General features: G+C 46.0%; 1 protein-coding gene across 2 annotated transcripts in view; it reads left to right on the top strand.

Annotated features, from left to right (window-relative positions):
• Positions 1 to 8685: 8685 nt before the first annotated feature.
• Positions 8686 to 24218, top strand: part of Glis3 (GLIS family zinc finger 3) — a 425456-nt gene continuing 409923 nt past the window's right edge. The window contains exons 1-2 of one of the 2 annotated variants that reach the window (XM_050159533.1): positions 8686 to 9278; positions 22669 to 23152. In XM_050159533.1, the coding sequence (XP_050015490.1) occupies positions 22765 to 23152 (388 nt within the window). In that variant the 5' untranslated portion in view covers positions 8686 to 9278; positions 22669 to 22764. Of the gene's footprint in view, positions 9279 to 22668; positions 23153 to 24218 lie in introns of those variants that run through there. The other variant, XM_050159565.1, reaches the window with a different exon arrangement.

Below are 24218 nucleotides of genomic sequence, written 5' to 3'. Positions count from 1 at the left end.
GCCAGCCTGGGTCTACAAGAGCTAGTTCCAGGACAGGCTCCAAAGCTACAGAGAAACCCTCTCTTGCAAAACAAAACAAAACAAAAAAAAGGCAAGCAAACAAAGCAAAACAAAAACAAAAGGCCAAATAGCATCAGGTTGAGTAAAAATTTGACAACAGCTGTGCAAGATTCTTTTTTTTTTTTTTTTTTTTTTTTCAAGACAGGGTTTCTTTGTGCAACAGCCCTAGCTGTCCTGGGCTAACCAGCTCTGTAGCCTAGGCCGGCCTCAAACTCAAGTCACAGAGATCTGCCTGCCTCTGCCTCCCAAGTGCTGGGATTAAAGGCACGCGCCACCACTGCCCAGCTCTCTGTGCTTTTGTTGTATGTTTTGTGTGGAAGATGCATCGCTGAGCAATCAGCAAATATTAACTGATTTCATGTTCAAAGCAGTGCTCTAGCACGAAGACTGGTACCACGCCCTTTTTGTGGCTCTAGAGAGGGTTTCCTCACAGTCACCCAGCTATTAAATGTGGAGGCAGGACTGAACCCCAGCAGCTTGTTTCTAGAGTCTCTGTTCTCATGTTGTGGTGTGTGTGTGTGTGGGGGGGTGGTATATGCATGTGTGTGCACTGTGGAGGCCAGTGGTCATCTTTAGGTCTCTAACCAAATGAACCTGGAGCTTGCCATCTGGGCTAGGCTGGCTACCTTAGGTTCTGGCTGTCTCTGGTCCCCCAGCACTGAGCCTGCTGGCACATGTTACCAGGCTAAGCTTCTGATCCCTATGCTTACAGAGCGAGTACATCTCCCCAGTCCCTGGGTAGTGGTAGTGGTTCTTCTTAAGATATGTTTATTGTATGTGCATGTGTGTGCCTGAGTGTATGTGTGTGCCCACAGAGGCCAGAAAGAGGGCATCAGTTATGAGCTGCCACGTGGTGCTGGGAACAAGTGCTCTTAACTGCTGAGCCTTTGGCGCTGAATTCTGCTTGTCCAGTTGTCAAGTGGGCGACACAGAACAGGGCCCTTGATGCCAAGCCGTTTCAGGGGATCCGAAAAGAAGTCTACAAGGGCCTCCTTGATAGTGGTTCTTCACTAGGGGTGCCCATTAGAATCACCTGAAAAACTTCGAAGCAGTTCTGAGACCCAGGCCTCATGTACACTGATTGAATCACAAGCTCCCTGGAGCCCTGCCAATTATACAACAAAGCTTCCCTGAGTGTCGAAAACACAGCTAGCCCTAAGAAGAAGCCTCACAGAGGATTGGATACTTAAAGAGAGGGGCCAGCCCGGGGAGGAGGGGTGTGCAGGGGTTAACTCACAGTTCTGAGGTTGGGGGCCGCTTGCAGGTGAGGACTCCTTGTCACCTCAAGGGAGTACAGATGATTGGTCTCCTTGTGAGGACGAACAAGCTGGTAAGATTGTCTGTTCTGGTTTTAGAAAGTGGTGCCACCTGGAGGTCCCTGTAACAGGACAAATCATATGCAGTGCACACATGGTCTTAAATTTTACATGTAACTTTTGTTGCTACGTTTTATCAGTGTCTTATGCTACATTGTGCTAGGTGGAGTACAATGCACCTGGAAAAAAAATGTGACTTGCAGCCAGAAGCGCTGAGTTCAAATCTCCTCCCCGTCACTTCTTAGCTCTGTTTCTGCAAAAGTTTAATGAGACCATGGATCTCGATGCTCGATCCTGGCATAGAATAAGCCCCTGATAAACATACGCCGTTATCGCTGCTGTAACTGCACTGTGCCTGGCACTGACCACTTGTAACCTGATGCCTCTGCTCTTTTCCCTATGTCCACTTCTGGCTGGAAGGAAAGAGCAGGCAGTGACAAGAAGAACGTTTCTGACCTATGCAACCTGCTGAGATAGCATCGTTATTATCGAGTTCAAATGGTCTAACTGCCGGCCTCTAAATTCAATCTAGGATCTAAGGACTCTCTGCCCCTGATGCGCATGCCAACCGCCCCAAGTGATCTCTACAGCTAGAGTTTTAAATGTCATTTAGTTACAAAACACGGGACCCAAAAGCATGGGGGTGGGGACGGCGGTGGAGGACGAACTCAAACTTTGGAATGTTGGACCAATGACTACCACACAGTGGGGTGGGATTGTGAGACTCGTGAGCAGGCAGTGCTAAACGATTCCTGATTCCTTTACTGTTTCTAAATGCCATTCCATGGCAATCCTGGGGGCTCTGCTTTACCTTGGATTGAAAAAATAGTCCAATTGCCATAGGCAATTTGGAATGCATACATTCTCTTTCAGGAGAAGAGTGCTGGGGCAGCATTTGTTAACCAGTAACTGGAAGCATACAGAAATGGCCCAGCTTTTCTTTTTCAAGGTAGTTGTCTGTCAAGCAAATGGATAAGTCACTCTGTCTGACCCCCAAGGGTTGGCCAGTGGATCTGAAAGAGCCATTGTGTGATTGTGGGGGAGATTAATGTCCTTCTTTAATGTTATACTATCCAAATGACTGCAGAGTCCCAAAGAGAACCTGGACCACAGCATTTCTCTTACTTTCCAATCCGGGCTCTTCTTACTCTATAAAAGCGATAGCAGTGTTTACTGGGTGGTAGAGCTTGTCTTGCTTATCTTTATATCTTCCGTGGTCCCTCTGCTACCTTAGGTACTTTTATAGGTCGTTACTTGCATATAAGAAACAATAAAAGGAACTTAACAGTTCTCATAAGTGAGAAAGTTAAACAGCAAGGTGGAGATCAGAAGTGGAGCCATCCAGGCCCAGGTTTGCATTTTCTGCAGTTGCCTGTCCTGCAGGCACTGAGTGTCATTTTCCTCTGCAGGAACAGAGGAAGGCAGCTTTACCTGTCTCTGCACAACACAGAGGAAGAATGGCTGCTTCCCCTAGATTCCACCAAAAACCATTCTTTTCCACCTAACATTAGGCCAAATTGGATCATAAGCCTGATCTCCAGCCAACTCCATGGCCCCTGGGTGGAGGGGTTGGAGAAGCTCCTGCACTGATTGGTTTAAGGTCAGTTTAACTAGCCAGTTACTTTGACGAGGTTGAGTAGAATTGCTCTTAGAATTCTCAAGCCCCTCCTAGGAGCTGGGGAGGGTGAAGGGTGGGGTCAGTTTGCCCTGAAGCTGTTATGCTGAGCCCATTACCAACAGGCAAAAACCCAGTTTGTACAAGTTTGTTTATCTGTCCATGGCACAGTTCTACCCAGTCTTTACAAAGACAGAAGAACTGTAGTCCCCAGCGGGCCAGGGTACAGTCTTCGAATAGAATAAGTCATGGAGTTGGGATTTCCAGGTTTTCTGATTCCAAAGTCCACCCTCTCCCAACATCCTGCCTGAGGGCAAGAGCAAATAAACAGGAGGTAGAGGCAGGTTTAGCTGCCCTGAAGGAGTTGGAGCAGTGAACTGTGGGGGAGACTTCTGTTTGAAGCCGGCCACTCCCAGGAGAGCTGAGACACTGGGAAGGTATTTTGCCCCTCTACCTGTTTCCTCGTCTGTGAAATGGAAATTGCACTTGGTTGGACTTCACTGGGCTGGTGTGAGAACTCAGTGGGGTTATACCTTTAAGGAATGCTCTGGCCTGAAGGAGGTCGACACCCTTAGTATGAACAGGTATGTTTGGGGGGCAGCTGGTCATTTGAGTAACAGACGTCAAAACCATACTCAGTGTCACGCTACAAGAGTCCAAGAGAATAGAAGCGTGTACAAATGTTGACAGCTTCCCAGGGGTCCGTGTCCCAGCAATTTTGGATGTGTAGAACGTGTCTAAGCTTATTCCAACGCTCTCTCAGGCAGTTCAAGGGAGAGTCCTAGGAGAAGCCACCAAATGGTATTGCTTCTGAGCACCCAGATTGCCCAGTCACCCAGCTGCGAACCTAGTGATGCCCAAGCCTCTTCATTCATCTCATTACCAAGCAAACCCACCTCCCTGTAACCTCCATTCTCATTTCCTCCCTTTTCATCCACTTTTAGGATGCCATTCTTTTCTGTATAAAACTCAAAGTGCCATGTGAGTGACCAGGTTTCCGGTGAGCCAGAGTGAGTATCCCTTGAGAAGGCCTCAGGCCAGGACCACCTCCAGACACAAAGCCTGGCAGGGAGATTTTGGATTTTCTTCCTCAAGGAGGCAAAAAGCTGAAGAGCCTGTGCCTGCTGAAGGAGAAGCGCCAGATGCTGAGAGTCTTTTCCAGTGCTGAAGTGATCACACAGACAAAATCAAGCAGCGAGTGCTGGCCACCGTCTCTGCCATTCTTACACTTCCTTGCTAATAAAACCACTCCTCTGATGGGCATTCGTTACCTGCTAGCTCATGGTGCTTCTGTTAACCTATGAAGAAACGTGAGTTATAGCCACCTTTGTAGAAGGTGCTTAGGGACAAGGTCACATCTCTTCAGACATGCTCACCTTCACAACGCTGAAGGTAGCCGGTACTGGTGCTGAGTAGCCGAGGAATCGCGATGCAGTACTGTATACAGCTGTGATTCATTTCGATCTGGGTCAGCCCCTTGCAAATACTATTTAAGAATGTGGCAGAAAAGAGCCCACTGGTCTTGGCAGAATTTGAGAGGCACCTAAAGCTTACACAAAATGGGAAGAAAAAAAAATGTACTCATCAAAAGAAACTGAGAGAAACCATATGGAGAAAAATACTCTTGTCAGTTTACCTTTGAAGTGATACATGTTAGACTCCCATGTAAAGTTTTGACCTCAGAAAAGTAGGGACATTCTGGTATGAATATAGTTAAGTGTAAATGAGATTTTAAAACAAAACAAAACAACAGTATCATTGACTGATGGGTAAGGAGAGTCTGGGTCAGCCATACCTGTTGCTGCGAGAGTAGCTCAAATTTTATTAGCCTATCAGCCCGTGGGTTAACATAATATGAAATTCGCTGGATCCCGCTATTTGTACGACTCATCCAGGAAGGGAAAATGGAAAATTTCCATCTTACACATTTAGTCCCCTTCTTTAATCTGGCAAACACTGACTTTTTCCACTGCATCTCTACCTGAGTGGACTCTTGTCCGCTGGTGTGAGTGCGTGCGTGAGCTTGTGTTTTAATAGCTAGGCATACAGTTATTGGGGCTATTAGCTCAACTTATCTGCCAGCTGCAGTTCAGATGTGTTTCTGGCTATGGGTACGTGACAGGTCCAGGGCCCTGGCCATCGCTCTCCGCAAGTCTGTAAATGGACCGCTGCTAGACCGCTCAGATTCACACATGTAACAGTCGGAGCGTTGGATGGCTGTAGACGCACGACGATGAATGCCTGTTCTGACTGTAGCCTTGAGTCTGCAGCTGGGCAGGATCTATGCCTTCTGCGCCTCTCTGAGGCATAGCCGCCTTTGCTTCGGATGCTTTGCTTCCACTCCCTGAAGGCCAGCTCAAGCAGCCAGGCTGCTCCATGCTACACTGGAGGGCATTACTCCTGCCTCCTCCTCCTCCCTCTCTGCACACTCAGTTGCCTTCATCAACATTGATTCCGAGAGACTGTGGACTTTTTACACGTGTATAATGGCTAATCTTCACTGTTGGTTCCATTTAGAATCAGCCAGGAGGCAAACCTCTTGGTGTGCATTTGAGGGCTTTCCCACAAACGTTTAACAGAGGAAGAAAGAGCCACCCTGAATGCGGGCTGCATGATCCCACGGGCCGGGGTCCTCAGCTGCATCAAAATGAGAAAGTGAGGCGCACAACCTTATTCATCTCTCTGATTTTCTGTCATGATGGACAATGTCAATACAAACCTCTTGGCTGCTTAAGCTGTTTTTGTTACATATTTTGTCACAGCAACAAAAAGAAGCAACTAGTGGGACTTCCAGTGTGCTTGTGAAAAGGTCAAGAGAGGATCCCTTTATGTTGGAGGGCAACAATGTTGACAGAACCCAGGGGTTCTGGGCCAGGAAACCCAGCTGTGCCGGCAATTCTCTCACGGTCATGGCTTTGAGGCAAGAAGAGGTGATCGACTCGAGAGCCGTAAGGTTTTCCTCTATCCTAGGTGCAGGCGAAGGCCTTAAGCAACATTTCCCGATGTGCAGGGCCTGCCAAGTCTAATTCTTTCGGTCTCAGTGCTTGGACAGACGAGGTCCACTTGAGCTGGCAGCCGGGCACTGTCTGCTGAGTCAGTTGTCCTGAGTCAGGGGTTGAGATGAATTCAATGTGGGTCTCTGGGAAGAGGGAAGGAAGATGCTGGCTAGGCTGCCGTTCCCACTTCTCCTGCTGGAAGGCTGCCAGGCATGATTCCTAAGGACAGATGATGGGAAGGGAAGGGTGACATCTGTGGACACCCTCCCTTCCTTTCCCGCTGCCTCTCATCCCTCGCCTCTGACCAGTTCAGTTTGGAAGAAGCACCGATCTCATTCTGAGTCACTCCAGAGTTGTGCTGGGAGCATTCCAGGGTCACTGTAACTCTTGGGCTGTAAGCTCACTGCCGAGCTCCATTTCTGCTCCTACCCCAAGCGCGGTCCCGATTTAGTGGTAAATGTATTAGGAATATTAGAGACTCGTGAAAATGTCACCCGAAAAAAATGCCATTCCCGCTCCTGGGCTCAAAATAAAGAAGGGAATTTGGGAGAAATTAATGACTCATAACTTCCCCTACAATCTCATTTCCATGAGTAACTGATTAAAGTAGGGTAAAGTACTACGTATTTTCTCTTGCAGCTTTTGATATTCCCATCATGTGAGAAGTTTCAGCAGCTTCCTCAGGCCTCGAGGCATCATCTCACCATTCTGGCATCAAAAGTACAGCATTTCAATGTTACCTGAAATGCTGACAAAGTGTTCATTTTTCCCCTGTTTGTTTTTATTTTATTTTTTACATTTTCATCCTTTACTCCGGGTTTGCTTCTGCCTGGAGAATGGCATAAGCCTGTGAGGAGCAGAGTTTCCCAGGATGCTTTGCGCTTGAGCAGCTTGCTCTGCTCCTGCAGACTTCATGAGGATGGGTTTTTATGTGAATGTCAGGCATGTTGCAATAACTAGCCACAATGGAATAATCACGGCAGTTTCCAGCATTTGGTTTCTTTGTTTTTGTGATGTTGCTGCATGCTTCATTTTATGAGTATTTTCTTTTCTTATGTGTGGTTGAAGCCATCCACTGCCATCCTGAACTTGGGCATTTGTATTTAGAAGGAGATGAAGACCAGAAGGAGAAGCAGGAAATGGACAGCGTGACATAGCGTAGTTTGAGTCCCTCATCGTTTACTTCTGCTGACGGATACCGCGGTGTTTTATAGCGTCTGTGCCTCCCTCCAAAAGAAATGAGGACCTTAATAATAAGGTCCAAGAAAAAGTATTGTGCAAACTAGGGTTCCCCTGGTGATGTTGCTTATCATCACAGATTAAGAAGTGGTAACGCTTCTGCTGAAATAAAACACAAAAACTGCCAACGACCTTTTGGGTTTGGTATTCTGGGCTAAATCACTTCTGTCCTTAGGGGCTTCTATCTGTCCAAAGCATCTATTAAAATTCTACATTTTACTAGAACAATAGCAGACTAGACTCTAAGGACGAGAGAAATTCTCTGTGCATATCGTATGTGTTTACGTGTGTTTTGGTGTTTGTGTGTGCACAAATCTGTGAATGGATGTGGAAGCCAGAGGTCCATGTAGGTATCTTCCCTAATCCTGTTCTCTCTGTGTCTTTTTGGGGGGAGCAGAATATTTCATTGAACCCAGAGCTTACGGATTTGGCTGGACTTGCTGGCCGGTGAGTTCCAGGGATCTGTCTGTCCACCCTCACCCCCGCTCCAACCAGTGCAGGAATTGCAAGTGTGCACCACTATGCTCTGCTTTTTACATAGGTTCTGAGGATCTGAACTCAGGTCTCCACACTCCTAAGACAACATTTTACTACCGACTGAGCTACCTCCCAAGCTCCAGACTAGTGAGTGGTCTTCTAAGTGTCTGTGACACCTTGTTCATTTCAGACACAGAGAGGAATAGACCAAGACTCACTGCACAGAGGCCTAACTGGGGGGATGTGGCCTGCAATGAGCACATTGCATTCCAAGCTGGAAGTCTTTGTTGTCTGTGGCAATCCGTAGTGCATCCACTAACAGTAGGTCTTTTTAAAGCTTCTGAGGGGCTCTGATCAAGCCTACCAGTTGAATCACAACTTAGGTGGGGTACAAAGCTGGGGGTGTTGAACTCTGAGGAGAATATACTACAAGCAACATCTTCGAGGAGGGTGCGTCCACTCCTCCCAGCCTGTCTTCAAGTGAAACCTTGGTTACTCTCTCCTTACCTTCCTTTAGCCCCTTTACCCCCTGGAAGATGCCACAGGATCCTCTCTGTATTCCACGGCCAGTTTTGAATTAGTCACCAGCATCCAATCCCACAGGTTTGGGTCCCTTTTGCCATCGTTCAGTTTTTTGCTTCCACTCCCCCTTTCCCCTTTTTACTACAAGGATTTTCTTTCTTGTTCCTTAGGATCTGACAACGGGTCCTGTAGAAGACTGACATAGTTTTAGGTTTAAAAAGAAAGGCAAATAAATAGGTCCAGAAAGGTGAAGAGTCTCTCTGCGGTTACCAAGCTCCGGAGTTTTATGGGAAGGAGCGTGTGTGCGAACGAACGTGGAGAGCAAGACACTAGCTGGCCTGGTGACCAGGAGCCCGCCCCCATCCCTCCCCGCCCCCTCCGGCGCTCACACTCAGGAAGCAGCTGGCTGCCGGCCGGCCCTCGCGGCCGCACACACATCCACACTCCTCGCCGGGCTGCCTCCCTCCCGCCCTCTTCCCCCTTCCTCTCTCCCTGCAGCCGGCGTCCCTACTGCGCCGCCCGGGCAGCCCAGAGCGCGGCGCGCAAGGGCACCGGAGCCAGGGGCCGCGCACCTCGGGGCCGCGGCGGGCCCGGGTCCAGGCTCGCACCGGCGCTCTCCAGCCCGGACCCAGCTCAAACAGCCAGCATCCCGAGCCCGGACCCTGAGTCCACGCATCCCCTTGGCCCAGAGCGAGGATGAGTACCCTGGGCCAGGCACAAAGTCGGCGTTCAACTTTGTAAAGACATGGTTGGAGTGTGTCTGTGTGTAGCGGGGACAGCGAGCTGATGCCGAGAGTCGGCCGGCTGCCCTGCCTCCTCCTTCCCGGGCCGCCGCCGTCGCAGCCGCGCGCGCACACGCACGGCCATCGGGCCGCGTTTCCGAGCTCCGGCTCTGGGCTTGGATGCGAGTTTTCATTTCCAAAGGAGGCAGAGCCCGCGTGGAGCGCTGAGGGGCTCAACCCCCCACCCACTCGTCGCCAGTGCTGTCACGCTCCGGCTGGCGGGGAAAAGAGACTCGCACGCCTAGCTTTGTTGTGGAAATCCGGTTACCTGGTAAGTGGATGCCATAGGAACTTTGTTCGGCAGGCGAGAGACGGAGCGAGAAGGCGCTAGAGAGTGTGGGGGCGGTCAGTCGCAGAGATCCAAACTCGGGATTAGAAATAGTTTGTGCACGCCGGGCTGGTGGCGTTCGCGCGGGTTTGAGGACACAGGCACTCCAACTCCCCATACTCAGGGCTTCTAGAGACCTAGGCACACCTTACGGAGGCTGATGGCAATATTCACTTAGCCGTCAGACTGGCTGTCAGTTGCCTAAGAGCGCCCAGTGTACACGGAAAGGAAACCAACAAGGTGTTGAAGTTTCACTTGTGAGGGAAGAGTCTCTGTGCCTTTTAAAAGAAAATACAGGTTCCAGAAGGCTACACAGTCAGGGCCAGTTTACCGAGCGCTCCTGCACGGTGCGCGCCATCCCTAGGGGTCATACTTGGGGAAACTTTGGCGAAGCGGGGAGTGATGGGGTGAGCTGAGGTCTTTCGCTCACAGTTGGGACAGTAGCTGTTTTTCCGGCTTCCACGTGTTTGTGGAGCGCCACGAAGGCTGTTTTCCACTTTTGTGTTTTATCCAAGTTGGTGTGCCCATTGTTCAGGAAGGTCCTTGGGTTCCAGGATAGAGCTTCTAGTCCGGAGAGGAGCAGCGATGCGCATCCGCCAAGTTTCAACTATAACCTCCCACGCCACGAAATCGCAGACACATTCAGACACTAACACCCCCCGCCGGGTTCGTCACCTCGCGTGTACATTTTTTTATGGGCCGGGACAAAAATGTCAGCACTGTTTGGGAAATGTCTCAGTCTTGGGGACTTTGTCCCGCTTCAAGACTCTGGTCATTCAAAAAATGACCCTGTGTCTATTTTGAAGTCAGCCGGGACCACTTTCTGGAAAGCGTGAGTGAGTTGTTGGCAATCCTAGACACACACCTTGCCCCAAGCGACATTTCCAAGTTACTCACTAGAGCTGACAAGTCACCCAGGGGACAAGGAACTCACCCAAATGTCTGTAAACCTTGGCCCGGGCAAATTTGTCATCCTATGGATGATTCAAGTAAGTACCTGGAGGGAGACACTTTGGGGAAAGGTCGCGCCCTTGGTCTTGGTATGTAATTGTTTGGGAGGCTACCGCAAAACAACACCTGGTGCGGGCACTCGCACCATGGTCCGGATGCGGGCAAAGTGGGGGTACGCGGCGCTGCGCACCCAAGTGCGGCTTCCGGGGCTCCGACCCGCGGGTCCCCTCGGTAGGTCCCGGCTTTTTCACAGGCGGCTGGCGGCGGCCTTTCTGCCCCCGACTTACTCAGTACGGGGTTGCACAACAGGAAGCCGGCACGAGTTTGTTTTGTTTTGTTGCGTTCGCTCGCTTGCTGGCTGGCTGACACGCAGCGGGTGAGGGGCGGGGGCAGAGCGGGGGCGACAATGAGCACCACTAGGGGCCCTGGCGCCTCCACCTCCGGACCCTCCCCTCACTTACCTCGGGGGAGACCAGGGGACCCAGGACCCCCGCGGGGCTAAGCTGTGTGTGTGTGTGTGTGTGTGTGTGTGTGTGTGTGTCTGTGAGTCGTCTGTGGCTCTGTGCCTCTGTGTATGTGTCTGTGTGTTGGGGAGGGTGTTGAAGCCCTCCGGAGGGCTTTCCACCCACTGTTGCGGGACCACACATCTCGGCCCTGCAGCCCCACCGCCACCTGGGCTCCTCTGCCCTGTGTACCTCTCTTCCTGGTTTTTCTTCCCTGAACCCAACTTGGTCCTATGGGATAGAGGGTAGGGGGCCACTTCCGGAATCCTAGGGAGCAATGTCCACAGGGACTATACACTCCAGCAATTGCAACCCTGTTTCTCCCGGACTGTACCCTTTCCCAATCCTGCAGTCTCTTTCTAGGACAGCAACATCTCTTGAGAATAGGGGTTGGTGGTCCCTGGTGATCCTAGAGTTGGCTAGGAAAGAGAAGTTACACAGCTCCCCCCAGTGGACCAATTCCCTTTGGGTTATGAGACCAGGAGTGCCCAGAGGTAACCATTAAAAAGGCCTAGGGGACCTGGAAATCAAGACTCTGAGACTCAAGGGATTTTGCCCAAGAACCCCTGCCAGACTTAAGCATCCAGGAAAAACACTGAAGTTTCTCAGTTGAGAGCGGTTCTTGGCCCGAAGGCGAACTCAAGACAAACGCGAAGCCTCTTCTGTCTGCTCTGAAGCTTTGATGAGTCATGCTTTCTGCCTTGGGTGGGAGCCAGGTCCGTTCCCCAAATGTCTCCTTGCCCACTGGACTTCACTTTTTAAACTAAATTAGGAACTTTTTAAATGGTAAAAATGAACTCGTGTTAGTTTAAACCTTACTCCCCGCTTTCTCTTTCTCATTTGCAGTGAGGCTCCACAAGGCAGGTGCAACCTATAAAAGTTTGCAGGAAAATAATGAAGGTTGTGCTTGGAAAGACCTGATCTAAAGAGGGAACTGCGTGAGCCCGTATGTCTCCCCCTTTCTCCAGTGAGAACTGCTGACATTTAATTACTTTACTAGAATTTGCCACAGTTCTCAAGACTAGCTCCAGCCCCACTCCCCCTTGAATTGAAGGAGGCATTATCCCCCCCCCCCGTTCTTATTGGTACTTTGTTTTTTATTCTTTTTCTTCCATGCCAGGAGGACTAGGCCCTTCTTGAGAGTGAGTTAGTTAATTCCTTGTGCTCTGGGACGATTCCCTCTTCCCTTGCTCCTCTAAGGTCAATCTGGGCAGAGTGGCCTTTCTCCAATTCATTGATTCGATTCGGCTTCCGTCAGTTCTCCCAGTGCTTCTGCCTGAGACCCACTCGGATTAGCAGAGCTCAGATAACTGGGGTGGATTGGTTTGCTTGGGAGAAAGTGGTCCTTACTCCAAAAAGTAACTCTGTTTCTCGGAGGTGCTCCAGACTCCACCTAGTATGGAATTTTTACCTGGGCAAAAAAAGAAGGGGGGGGTTTTAAATAAATGGAATTGATGTTTCCTAACAGCCCTAATTTTATGTGGCAGAGGTGTTCACTCTCCAGATTCGGAAGATAGGTCGGTTGTTCGCATTACCTTCTTCCCAATCACATTATTTATTTCCTAATAGGCCTGAGGATATTCTGTCCGCATCGTCCTCGCAGGTCATAGTTGCTGGTCATTGGAGTTGGAATGTTAGTGTTTAAATCTCCCAGATTGTAGGAGTTCTTTTGAGGGAGTGAATCCAGGAAGAGGCACCGGAGCACACTCTTATCTTTGGAGAAGTCATTTCCTGTGTTTCTGCAATTATTTTTCTATAGAGAATTCTATTATAAATAAGGCGTCAATACAGAATTAACCCTTTTGTGTTTGGCTGGTCCATAAACTCAGGAATGAAGGGGGGAAAGGCACACGGGTAGTCTTTGTGATAAAAATAGGATGGTATTCTTAGTCGAGGAGGTAGAGACAAAACGACATGAAGACGAGGTGAATTTTTCTAGAAGATGCTGGAGTAAAAAAGTTACCCACTTACTTTAGGCAGACCTGATACAAAAGTCAGCATTTTTATTGCCGTAAACAAAATATCCATCTGGAAGATCACACCTGTTGGCAGCTTCATAAACAGGACACGCCCAGCAAACTAACATCCCAGGAGCCTCTCTCAGAAGTCCCTCAGTGACTGCCTCCCTATAAGGCGGTGGTTCTCAATTTGTGGGCTGCGACCCCATTTGCGGGTTGCATATCGGTTATCCTGCATGTCACAACGTATTTGCATCACGATCCATCACAGTGACAAACTTACAGTTGTGAAGTAGCAATGAAATAATTCTATGGTTGGGGGTCACCACAACATGAGGAACTGTATTAAAGGGTCCCAGCGTTGGGAAGGTTGAGAATCCCTGTTTAAGGTAACACTGCCCTCATTTCTAGCTCTCAATGTGAGTTTTCCTGAACAAGTACCTTTATGCCATTGGAATAGTTCTAGCTTTGTTTGATCTGCACACAACTTTATAGTCGGTCAGGTAATTTTGCTTTTCCTTTAAAGGAGATGGGAACAGTTTGGCTTAGAGAAAGTATTTGTTTGTGAGCATTACTTAAAATGGTAGGACTAAGGAGAAATGCAAGTGAAGTGGGTCCTACGTCTACCTGTCAGCAGCTCGGTACCTGCGTGCCTTGTGTGACTCCGGCTGAGCAGGCAAAGGGCTGAAGAGTAGGCACTGGTAGCCCTGGGGTGAGGGTCACCACTCCATAGCAAACATACTGGACTGACCATGGACGTTGTCCACCAGAATGTCAAGGTTCGGGTAGGGCTATTGTGTCTGCCCAGAGGATGGGATAGGATTTCTACATTACATTTTCCTGCTTAGAGAGAGGAAGATAGTAGAATAGGGTAGACTAGACAGCGTACAGCTGTAATTAAACTGGATCTGCAGGACACAGAGCACGGGGCATGTTACTGCACTGTCAAGTGTCACTTAGACTGTATTTATTCAGATACGAAATGATAAGGGCAGGCTATAATTATATATCTCACTTGTATTTTCTGCACACTATGATCTGCATAATATGGATAACATAAATGTAGTAAGTGTGTATAAATTAGTATTGAAATGTATGTGTGATAACTAAGATGTGAACGGGACAGACATGTAAATACAGCGTATGACGGCCTCTGCGTACGAGGGCTGGTTGGATTTCAGATATAAGCTAAAACTCAAAAGAAGTGAGAATTTAGACAAGGAAATGACACATAGGCAGATAGGCACAGCACACCGTAGAATGGTAGGAATTGAAAACGAAAAATGTGGATGGAATAAAACAGTTAACCTTTGTTGCCTTCTTTACGCCCTTGGATATTCACTGCACTGAGGCTATGACATACATTTCCTCATTTATTGCTCTGTGTTGGCATGGACAAGCGCACAAGAGTATGGGTGTCCTCATTTGACAGAGACTCGGAGACTAACTTGGGAATAGTAAGAAGGATGTAAAATGGGCCTGGGGAGGGAGTAAAAATGGGCTGGTAGGTGGTTCATCTGGTAAAACTCTCACAAGTATCAGGACCACGTGAAGAAATAGATGTTTTCTTCACGTTTTCAGCAAGACCCGCGTTCTAACCCTAGAAGCCACGTGAAAATGCTAGACACGTTGGCACGTGTGTAACACCAGGGCTGGGCGGGGCGGGGGAGGGCAGGCAATGAGGATCTATCCAGTGTAGCTTCATTGGTGAGCGCTAGGTCAGTTGTGAGACCTTGTTTCCGAGGAGGTGGAGTGTATCACTGGGGTTGACACCAGAGATTGTCATCTGTTTCCCACGTGCGTGTGTGCATGCACCTCTCCGTGTTGATCTGCATACATACAGACTTCATACATAGATGCACACTTCAGACACAAACCCAGAAAGAGAAGGCTGCGAACTCTGGAAGCAGGGTTCACAGCAGCGTGCTAGAGGAAGAGTCCAGTCGTTTTCTGTTTTGGGAACAAAATCGGGGGATTTGTCTGCAAGGCTTGAAACCTCAGAGGTGCCCCGTCGCTGAGCACATCCTGGAGATGAAGACAGTAGTGGGGCCATTCTTGTCGCCTGTGATCTCTAGGCCAAGAACATGAAAGGCTGCTCGTTCCTTCAGGGGCAGCAAGCCTCACGGAACTTTAGATGAAGAGATAGGCTGGAGCACAAGATCTGACCTTGTCCCAGGCTCCTTGATAAAGTGACCGGTACTTCTGAACGTCAGTGATTTTTAACATCTCTGAGCCAGAGCTTCCAAGTTTCGTTTCTAGGCCTGCTGAAGACTGTACACAGAAAACCAAGTAGAGGCCAGGGCTCTGTTTTTGTGTGTGAAGAAGTAGATTAATGTTTTCCCAACCTTTCCAGCATGACCAGTAGGCTCCACTCCTGTCTGTAACTTGGCTTAGTCATTCACGAAGGTTTAAACAAGATTTTTAATAAATATGTTGTCATGTTGGGTAAAGGCCGAGTCATTGTTGTGGATGTTCATACTTCTTCCCTGATGTCAGGGGACAGAATTAACTTGTATAAAACTTCTGTCTACCGACGATTAAAAATACCCAACAGTGGCTACTTTTGAGTCACTGTGGCCAAGGAGAGAAATCATTCAGTCCACGTGTGGCAGAGATTCTTCAGCAAGCTTGGCTCTTGAGTCTGGACGATCAGCTTTGCTTCTAGAATCTTCTATAGGTAGCTGTCTCTTACCCCTTTGAGAAAGTTGTGGTCTTAACCTTAAAAATAGCCATTCCTGTGGACAGAGTGGTAGGTTATACAAACCGAGGGACCAGGAGCCGTCTAGGGTCTAGGCATAGTTCCCTTTGCCTGTGCCTCTTTGTGTAAGGATGGGTTTTCCTGTTTTCTCTACAAAGAACATTCTCCAGTCAGTTTCCACCGCTTTTCCAGGTTTGGAAGAAGAGGGCTTTGTGTCTCAAATGATGGCCACATGGGACTCAGTCCCAGCGGTGCAGGTAATTAATGCAGGGGTGACGTCATAAAGGATGAATTCATCTGTTCAATTTTAGATTCCTCATCTCAGGATCTGATGGTTAACTCATATTAAGACCACGTTTCAAAAAAAAAAAAAACCAACCCTAAAACAGCTCACTTTTCTAAAAAAAACTGAGTTGTGTTAACATATAGCTATTGCATATTTTGGTTTTTAATCAGGGTGTGACTTCATTCGTGGGATTAATGTCTACACTCTGCAACTGGGAAGATCTAAAAATAATCAATAATTATTGCTATTATTAATTTATAGGTATGGGTGTTTTGTGTGCATGTATGTCTGTTTACCACATGCATGCCTTATGTCTGGAAGGCAAGATAGGGTTTTTTTATTTGACCCCTTGGCATTGAGTTACAGACAGCTGTGAGCTGGCATGTGGATGATGGGAACTGGACCGGGGAACTCTGAAGAGGAACCAGTATTCATAACCTTCGCACTGACCCACCAGACTTCATTTTTGGTTGTTTTGATGCTGATGCTGTTGGTCACTCAGTTGTTACTTTTCAACACAAATGATCAATTCCTCTCCATTGAGAGGTGATGGATAGCAGTGGTTGAAATGTAGCCTTATGTTGTTTGACCTTAAAAAAAATAAAGCTGAAACAAAGGCAGGAAGATCTCTGAGTTCAAGGCTAGTCTGGTCTGCAAAGGGAGTTCCAGGTCAGCTAGGGCTACCTGGAGAATGCCTGTCTCAAGAAAACAGACAAAGAAACAAACAAAAAAAACCAAACCAAACCAGACAAAAACTTTAAGTATCAAGCTTTCAAGTATTTTCTACATTGTATACCATTTTGTATTTCTTTTACTTTGATTGTTGAAATCTGGCTGTACCCACAGCTGCTGTTTGTAGGTGTTTGGGCTAGCAAAGAGTCCAAATGGTTTTTGAACACCAGGTTGTGTTTCGTTTTGACCCACCATAAGTTATAGTGTTTATCCAAAACACACTGTGTGCATACAGATGGGTGAAACAGAACAGTTCTTGACTATTAGTCTTGATGTACTCTGATAGCTTCAAATATATTGCAGTCTGTTCTATTTATTTATATATAAAAAAATTTTTCCTGTTGAGTAACTGATACCATAGGCCATCAGAAGATTGCTGCCTAGTTTGCAAAACATTGCTTTGGAATGAGTATCTTGGTAACTGTAGGCCTAAGAACTCAGCGTATTCCTACCTGTGCTGTGCCAAGGCATCGCCAGCCCATGACTGCCTGTCCGAGCATCCCTGTATATGCTGAAGGTTTTTGGTTTCAAGTTCATCCTAATTTGATGATTAATAATCTAATTATGATTTTTTTGGACTGACTGGCCATTCTTTGTAGGGTCACAGCTCTCTAGACCTTTCTGAACTGACTGACAAGTTAATGACTGAGACAAAGTGACGGCAAACTTCTCAGTAATTATTGCTAAAACCAGTGACACCGGGTAAGGCAGGAGGCCGCGAGAGGCCTGTGGATGTACACAGGTGTGGAAGATGCTTCTGGGGGCAGAGGTGCTGCCTAGCTTCACTGCTGGTCTCCAATGCAGTCTCTCTGAAGGTTCGGATTTTCTTACCAGGCATCTGGTCTGTAGTCATTGTCTTCACAGCCACTGCCTGGATCTTCAGAAGGTTGCTTCTGATCGTCAGACTGACCGACTAGGATGGGCTCTGAACTAGATGGCTCACCTACCTCCTCTTCTTCCTCTCTTAGGCTTTGGCCATGCTCACGCCGCACATTGTAAACATCACAGCGATGGACTTCGATATAAAATGCACTGTCAGTTTTTTATTCTATTTGCTTAAGAGAAATTAATCTTCATTCTAGAGACAGTTTGTAAATATAAAATTTAGAATAGTTACGATATGTTGATCATGAGTTAGTTCAGAGTTTGGAATAGTTACAATATGTTGAAGATGAGTTTGTTTAGGGTTTGGATCATGGGTTCTGTTGAAGAGAGGCCCTAATCTAAGCTTTTCTGTCTTTTCTGAGTGGTCTTTGGTAGACTTGGGTGGATTGCTTGCTGGGAACACTCATTTGTCTCATTAATTAGTGGTAAAGTGAGATCTCTGATTTCATCTTACCAGAGAGTGTATTGTTTAACGTCAGTATAAACAGATGTTCGACATAAATGTGGTAATATTCTTACAGTCTTAATTAGGCCTTGAGAGTACTTGAGTGAAAAGATTTATACGCTTCTTTGAGTTTCTGCTCTGAAACTCAAATGTGAGTTTCTTCTTGTGAAACTTTTGTGACTCTGTTGGTTTCAGTGCATACAGTTAGCAACCCATACAAACAACTGTCTTGCTGTGGATTCATTCATCATAATAGAGGACATTCCGGTTTTGGCTCAGAGAAATGATACTGTCCACGTCCCATATAGTTCCTCCGTAATAGCCTCCCACGTCATGGACCCATGTTTGCACTCTCCTCTTGTTGAAATTGCCGACAAGAATCACTCTGATTTATTGGTGACATCTAATATAGCTGTGTTTATATTGTTGCCAATAAAATGACTTACATGATTGGTTTTTGTTTATACAGTCTTTACGGAGGAGTCAGTCACCTGTGTTAGAACAAGGTACATTCTGCTTATAAAAATGAACTCTTGGGATATAAGAACATTCAGCTCTACCTGTCCTTGATTAAATTGCAAAATCTGCTTCACACTGCAGCCGTGCATGAGAATACCTTATATTACCCATCAATAGGTTTTTCATTTCTATAGTCTTCTGGCTACGAAAAGCAGTAACAGGAGAAGCCCAGGAGAATAGCGTGGGTCTATTAAACGATGAAGGCAGTGAAGTTGAAATGACAGAGCTTAATGAAATTATACAATCATTAACCCAAAAGGGGAGAATGAAAAGAGTAGCATGTCGTAGATGGCTTACGTGTGGATGCACACACACACACACACGCAACATAAATGCACACACATATTTGCTTATATGCATATATATAAAAATTATCATATTCAGGATCAGTTTGCTTCCTGACCGTTATTTGTGCTTTATTAACAGGATTTTGTGTGTGTGTGTGTGTGCGTGTGTGTGTGCAGGGTAAGAAATGCTCTCAGTATAAGGAATGGAAAATGTAACAAAGGCTAAATGTAGCCTAAGGAAATGAAATGATGTATGAAAATTAATAATTAACTGGCTCATCGGATGAATTATGATTCTCGATGAGTCTATTAATGGTATTTACGAAGAAAGGGCCTTTGGCTGTAAATAGGCATTATAGAACTCGTTTCTGGAATTTTCTCGAGAGGATGAGTTACCGTTGCTTTCGTTTGTCTAATCTCTCTTACTCTATAAGGAGCAGTGTCTGGAGCCCTGCGAAGGAGACTGAGCCACGATTTTGTATTTTGATCAAAGTTGATGCTTTTTTAGAGAGCGAGTGGCATTATTAAAATGGTTTTTCTACCTTAAGTTTCCTTAGGGGTTAAGTCATTTCCTCTCTGACCTGAATTACAGGAGTGTTTTAAGAGGTTGAAAGTGGTCAGAAGGAAAGATTTAGTAACTCATTAGCAGAGTGAACATTTTCATTTTGAGACCCAGTGGGGTATAAAAATCTAAGTTTGGCAAAACGTCATATATGAAAATCCTGAACATTATATATGTGTGTGTGTGTAGTCTTGAGTAGAATGTTTGAGCCTAAGATGGAGGAGAAGCTTGTGAAAATTTTCAAATAAAAAGAGAGGACTGGCAAGATGGCTCAAATTAGAAGCCCTGGCTGCTCTTGCAGAGGACCTAGGTTCGGTTCCCAGCACCCACATGGCAGCTCAGAACTGTGGATATCTCCAATTTCAGGGGATCTGCCCTCCTCTTTTGAGCTCTGTGGGCAGCAGTCAGGCTAATGGTACAGACACAACACTAGCACATATAAAATACAAGTAAATGCATCTTTGTTTAAAACAAAAAAGTTTCTCTCAGTGAAATTTTCCTGGTAAAGTATATCAGCCAGGGATTTGATTTTCCTAGCAGAATCTATATTTAGTGCTGCATCCCTTTGTTTTTGATCAGTGATGTCTTTGTGCATGGTGTTAGGGAAGGCCCGGCCCTCCCAACAGTCTTTAAACTGGGTTGGTAGAGAGGGCTACTCTTTCAGTTCTATGTCTACACAGTTCCTCTAGCTTTAATTCATAAAGAAATAGATTCGATATATTAATTTGTTATTGTAGTATGTGAGTGTTTTTTAAAGTAGTACTTCTTATCTAAAGTGTTAGGGAAAACAGACTATCAAGAGACCCTAGTGATTGTGTTTGCCTTCCCAGGCTTTTAGAGTTGAAAGAACGAACTGAGTCCACAGATCTTGTGACTTAGGTCTCAGCTCCTTGGCTTCTTCAGAGCTTCTCACTGATGTTTGAACATAGGTCTTTCCTAAAGTCGAGTGGGTTACTTCTTCTTTCTTATCCAGTGGGCTTGAAATGATATTGTGATCAATGACTTAGCTCAGAAGTACAGAAAACGTTACACTGTGAGTAAACCAAATTGATTTTCTAGCTCCTAGCATTGAATGCTCCAAAGATTTGTTGACATAATTCATGTGAAAACTTCAATTTTAGGCATATTTCCCTATATAGTTTCTTTATTTCTTTTCATCTTACACCTCCCCACCTCACCATGTAGTTTTTATCTTTTCTTTTTTTCCAACCACATGGGTGGTTTTGCTTAACTTTAATGCTTGTTTGCCTAATTTTTTTCTATATTAATCATGCCATTTTGGAGGGGGGAGCTTCTTTTTTCTCAGTTATAAAAGTTAAGTACATTTTGTTGTTGTTTTTTATTTAAACCTATTTCAAATAGGAGTGCAATTTATAAAAAATAAGGCAAAATAAATATTCATGTACGATATATCGGTATGATATTAATTAAGCGTGATGCTTGATTCTGCTGTTGCTCTCTCACCTTCCCTTCTCGCAGGTTCTTGATGGCCGCGCCTAATGCTGGCATTGTTAGTGATGCGCTTCTGACCCAGACTTTGAGGAGAACTGCTTTATATTGCTGCTGGGGCAAAAATGACTCTGCTTTACTTTTTTTTAAACAAAACAAAACAAAACAAAACAGAAATGAGCACAGTCAACAGATCTGCAGACACTTGCCACTTGGACATGGTTTAACCGACTCCAGTCATGTTGGACCATTCTTCATTTTCAAAAATTGGCCAATATGGCATATTTATTTGCTTTTTTTTTCCCTTTTTGGTAGCTACTGAATAAAAGCTTCCTCTGAAAGTACAGAGTGCTTAGAAAGCACGATTTTATGAATGAGCGGGGAGTGGTAATGCCTTTGATTCTTGCTCAAGATCGAAGGGAGTGGTTGGTAATACGATGTAGCTCCACGTGCACACAATAGATGTGCACACGACAGACAGTGTGCAGGGAGTTTTCCAGAGTCGAAGAAGAACTGACTTAAGACCAGTTGAGTAGCAAGTTCTCTTCTTACTGTTTCATAAAGAAATTCAGTCATGTGGGTTTGGATAACTGACCTGTAGTGGCAGGGGAAGTGGGAGTGGCAGATATATGACAGAGAGAGTTCTGGAGTGTCTCTTAGGGGTGGCAAAGCTAATGTCATCAAAGGGTGGGATTCTTGGCAAAGCAGAGAAGTAAAAAGCACATTCTGAATCTTATATTTGAATCACAAAGTGCCTCAGTGTAGGCACACGTGGTAAATTTCATGGAAAGAACGGAGAACATTTGAGTATATTGTATTCCCTAAAATGGTGAAATAAAACAATGTCCTTGAAGAAGTTTTCATTCCTCGGTAGCCTTCCCACAATGATTGGTGCCGCCATTTCTCTTGGATCTTTCGGAGTTGAGTTGAAAATATTCGTTCAAGACTTCAGGTGGATCTCACAGGATAAAAAAATCCTGACTTTTTTTTCCTGTTGAAGACATATGGATATTATTGACTTGTTCTCAGTCTTCATTTCCTGTGTTTGTTCAGCGGTGGCTACTCCTGTGACTATCTTGTCTCTGTAAAAGATACATAGTGGCTGTTTCAGACATTTGCAGTAGAGGCACCATGGTGTCGCTTGGCTACTTCATTAGACCTACTTTAAAGAGTGAGTGGTTGGGGAGTGGGGAGAGCTTTCCTTAGTGATTTACCCTAGGGAGTGTTGATGTCATCACATACAAGTAGAGAATAGCATTCTGTGGACACATTTGTATTTTTTCTGCTTTCATCGGAGGCTCCTTAACACTGTGTATATACGTAATACAGTAGGGTTTCTGTGTACATACTGGCACTCCACCTTAAGGGTTCCTCAGTCTGCTTTTTCCAGGAGGTCTTGTTTATAACTCTCTACTTTCCCAGACCCTCACATGGAAGGTGGAGTATTGTAACATTGAGTCTGTTTCTAGCTCCATAATTCAGGGTCAACATGGATTTAAAGTCTTGATGCTGCTGTAAGTATTTCAGCATAAGGAACGACAAAAACTAAAATTCCCAGGCTTAGAAATTCTGACTTTCTGCAAACCTGGGCACTATGAAAATATTCCTCTTAAGATGAACGTCATGTTGGCTTTGTATTTGCTGACTGGGGACATCAGAAATTGAGTCTCTCAGTCCCCAAAGGCTGGTGTTCTAGGTTTCCAAAGACTCTGTGGGGGAAATGAAGTGTAAGGTCCTTTGGGAATAGAATGAGTTACATCGTGGGAGCAGTCCTCCTAGACTGATGGTAGCTGCTGAGAGAGCCACCGTGTTGAGAAGGGCACAGTGGCAAACAGGACAATGCAGTGACCCATATACTACAAGCTTCCCATGAATGCAGAAATAGAAAGTCTTCGCCAGGGATCTGTGTGTTTTGTGATCGTGTCTACGAGAGAAGCCAGTTTGCTTACTGTGTTTCTTTTTGTCTTGGTATGAATGTTATACAAGCTGAAAAATTGCTGTGTCTTATTTTCAGTTCTGTCTTTCCCAACGCCTGTATTTGATTTTTGTTTTAAACAGACTTATCACCTATCCCATGGATACATTACTTGACTTACCGTGAAAGGATCAGTAGCGCCATTGGATACTGACCATCTTGGCCTTAGGGCTTTCAGGATGAATGGAAGGTCATGTGGCATGAGTCTCCATCGGCCATCAAGAAACCCGCAGGGGCCTGGGTTGCTCAGTGGTCAACATACTCCTCCCATCAGAGCCCACTCGGGCGCTCCGGGCCCCTCGTCCTGTGCCAGCCTACCCAGCCCCGCTATTGGAAGTCCTGCTAACAGCCTCCACCTCAGGATGTCCTCCGGAGCAGGGATTGCTGCTCAGAGCGACGTGGCCTTGAGCCCCATCCATCTGCCCGCCCTGAGCCCCAGGAGACAGTTACTCACCAATGGGAAGCCTCAGTTTCCCGCCACTCAGGGCCGTGGCTTGGCCGCATCGCTTACTGTAAAGCCCAAACAGCAAGAATTTGGAGACCCCTTTTCTCCAAATCCCGAGAAAGGTAGGATTGTCATTTTGAAATCTTTTAAAAACGGGATAAAATTTTATCTCCCCCATGTCTTTTCACTGCCAGCGAGTTCTGTAGAAAATATGTTTAAGTTAATGTCAGAATCAAAGTTCACAGTCTCATGTTTGGTAAGGGGCTGACTGTGTAGTTGTGTGTGAATGCTAGGCACAAGTGTGTGACCCCTCAGAATGTGAAGCGGAGAGGCAGGTAAAGCAGAAGGTTCAGCTTCAAAGGGAAATAGGGGCAGGCGGTGGGGCAGGAGTTCAGGAGCAAGGCGATGAAGTCTGTCTTCTGCATACATGTGGCTCTGCCTTGGCTTCTGGGAGTAGAGGGGTGGGTTCTCTCAGCCCTGGAGGACCGGGCTGAACCAGAACCAGTGCTGGTGTTAGAAGTACTAGAAGAAAAGCTGTGCTTGGAAGGGAAGGGTTAAAAGGGAGACATTGTAATAACCAGTAAAAAGAGGAATAAGTTAATATAAATAAGACAATTGAGAGTGAAATCAACAGAGGGCATCAAGTTGGAATAACGCACAACACACTCCCCTTTATACTGGGGCTTGAAACCATGGCCTTTACAATAACACACTAGGCAACTGCTCCACTGATGAACCCTGTCCCCGCCAAGAATAATAAACATGTATTTAAAATTTGTGAGGGACTAGAAAATTTGGATAATTTGAAATACACTGTGTGCTTTTAACTCAGTATTAATTGGGTTGCCATATATTTCAAATTAAAGAGTAGTTGTTGAGGACTAATAAAGTATTTGAAAGATATTTTCTCCAGCAACTGGGGTGGACTTAATGAATTTATGTTGCAGATGGTGTGTGTGTTTAGGCTAGGAAGAAAAAGAGCCTGTAGCCTACATAGCTACAGCTTTTTATGTAAAATAGCACTCTGTATATCCCTTAAGGTATTTTACCACTTAGTAGTAAATGTTTGTATTCAAAGTGCTTATCTTGCTCAGTAGATTTACCGGCAGGCTTCTGAACAGCCACTTACGCTTTTAATTAATGTGAATAATGATTTATAACAGACCTGTAGCCAAAGGATTGTTTGTC

This window comes from Alexandromys fortis, unplaced genomic scaffold, assembly GCF_014885135.2.
Source record: "Alexandromys fortis isolate MF-2015 unplaced genomic scaffold, M_Fortis_MF-2015_v1.1 scaffold_10, whole genome shotgun sequence".
Classification (NCBI taxonomy): Eukaryota; Metazoa; Chordata; class Mammalia; order Rodentia; family Cricetidae; genus Alexandromys; species Alexandromys fortis.
Note: the sequence above shows the minus strand (reverse complement) of the source record. Positions and strands in the feature narration are given on the sequence as shown.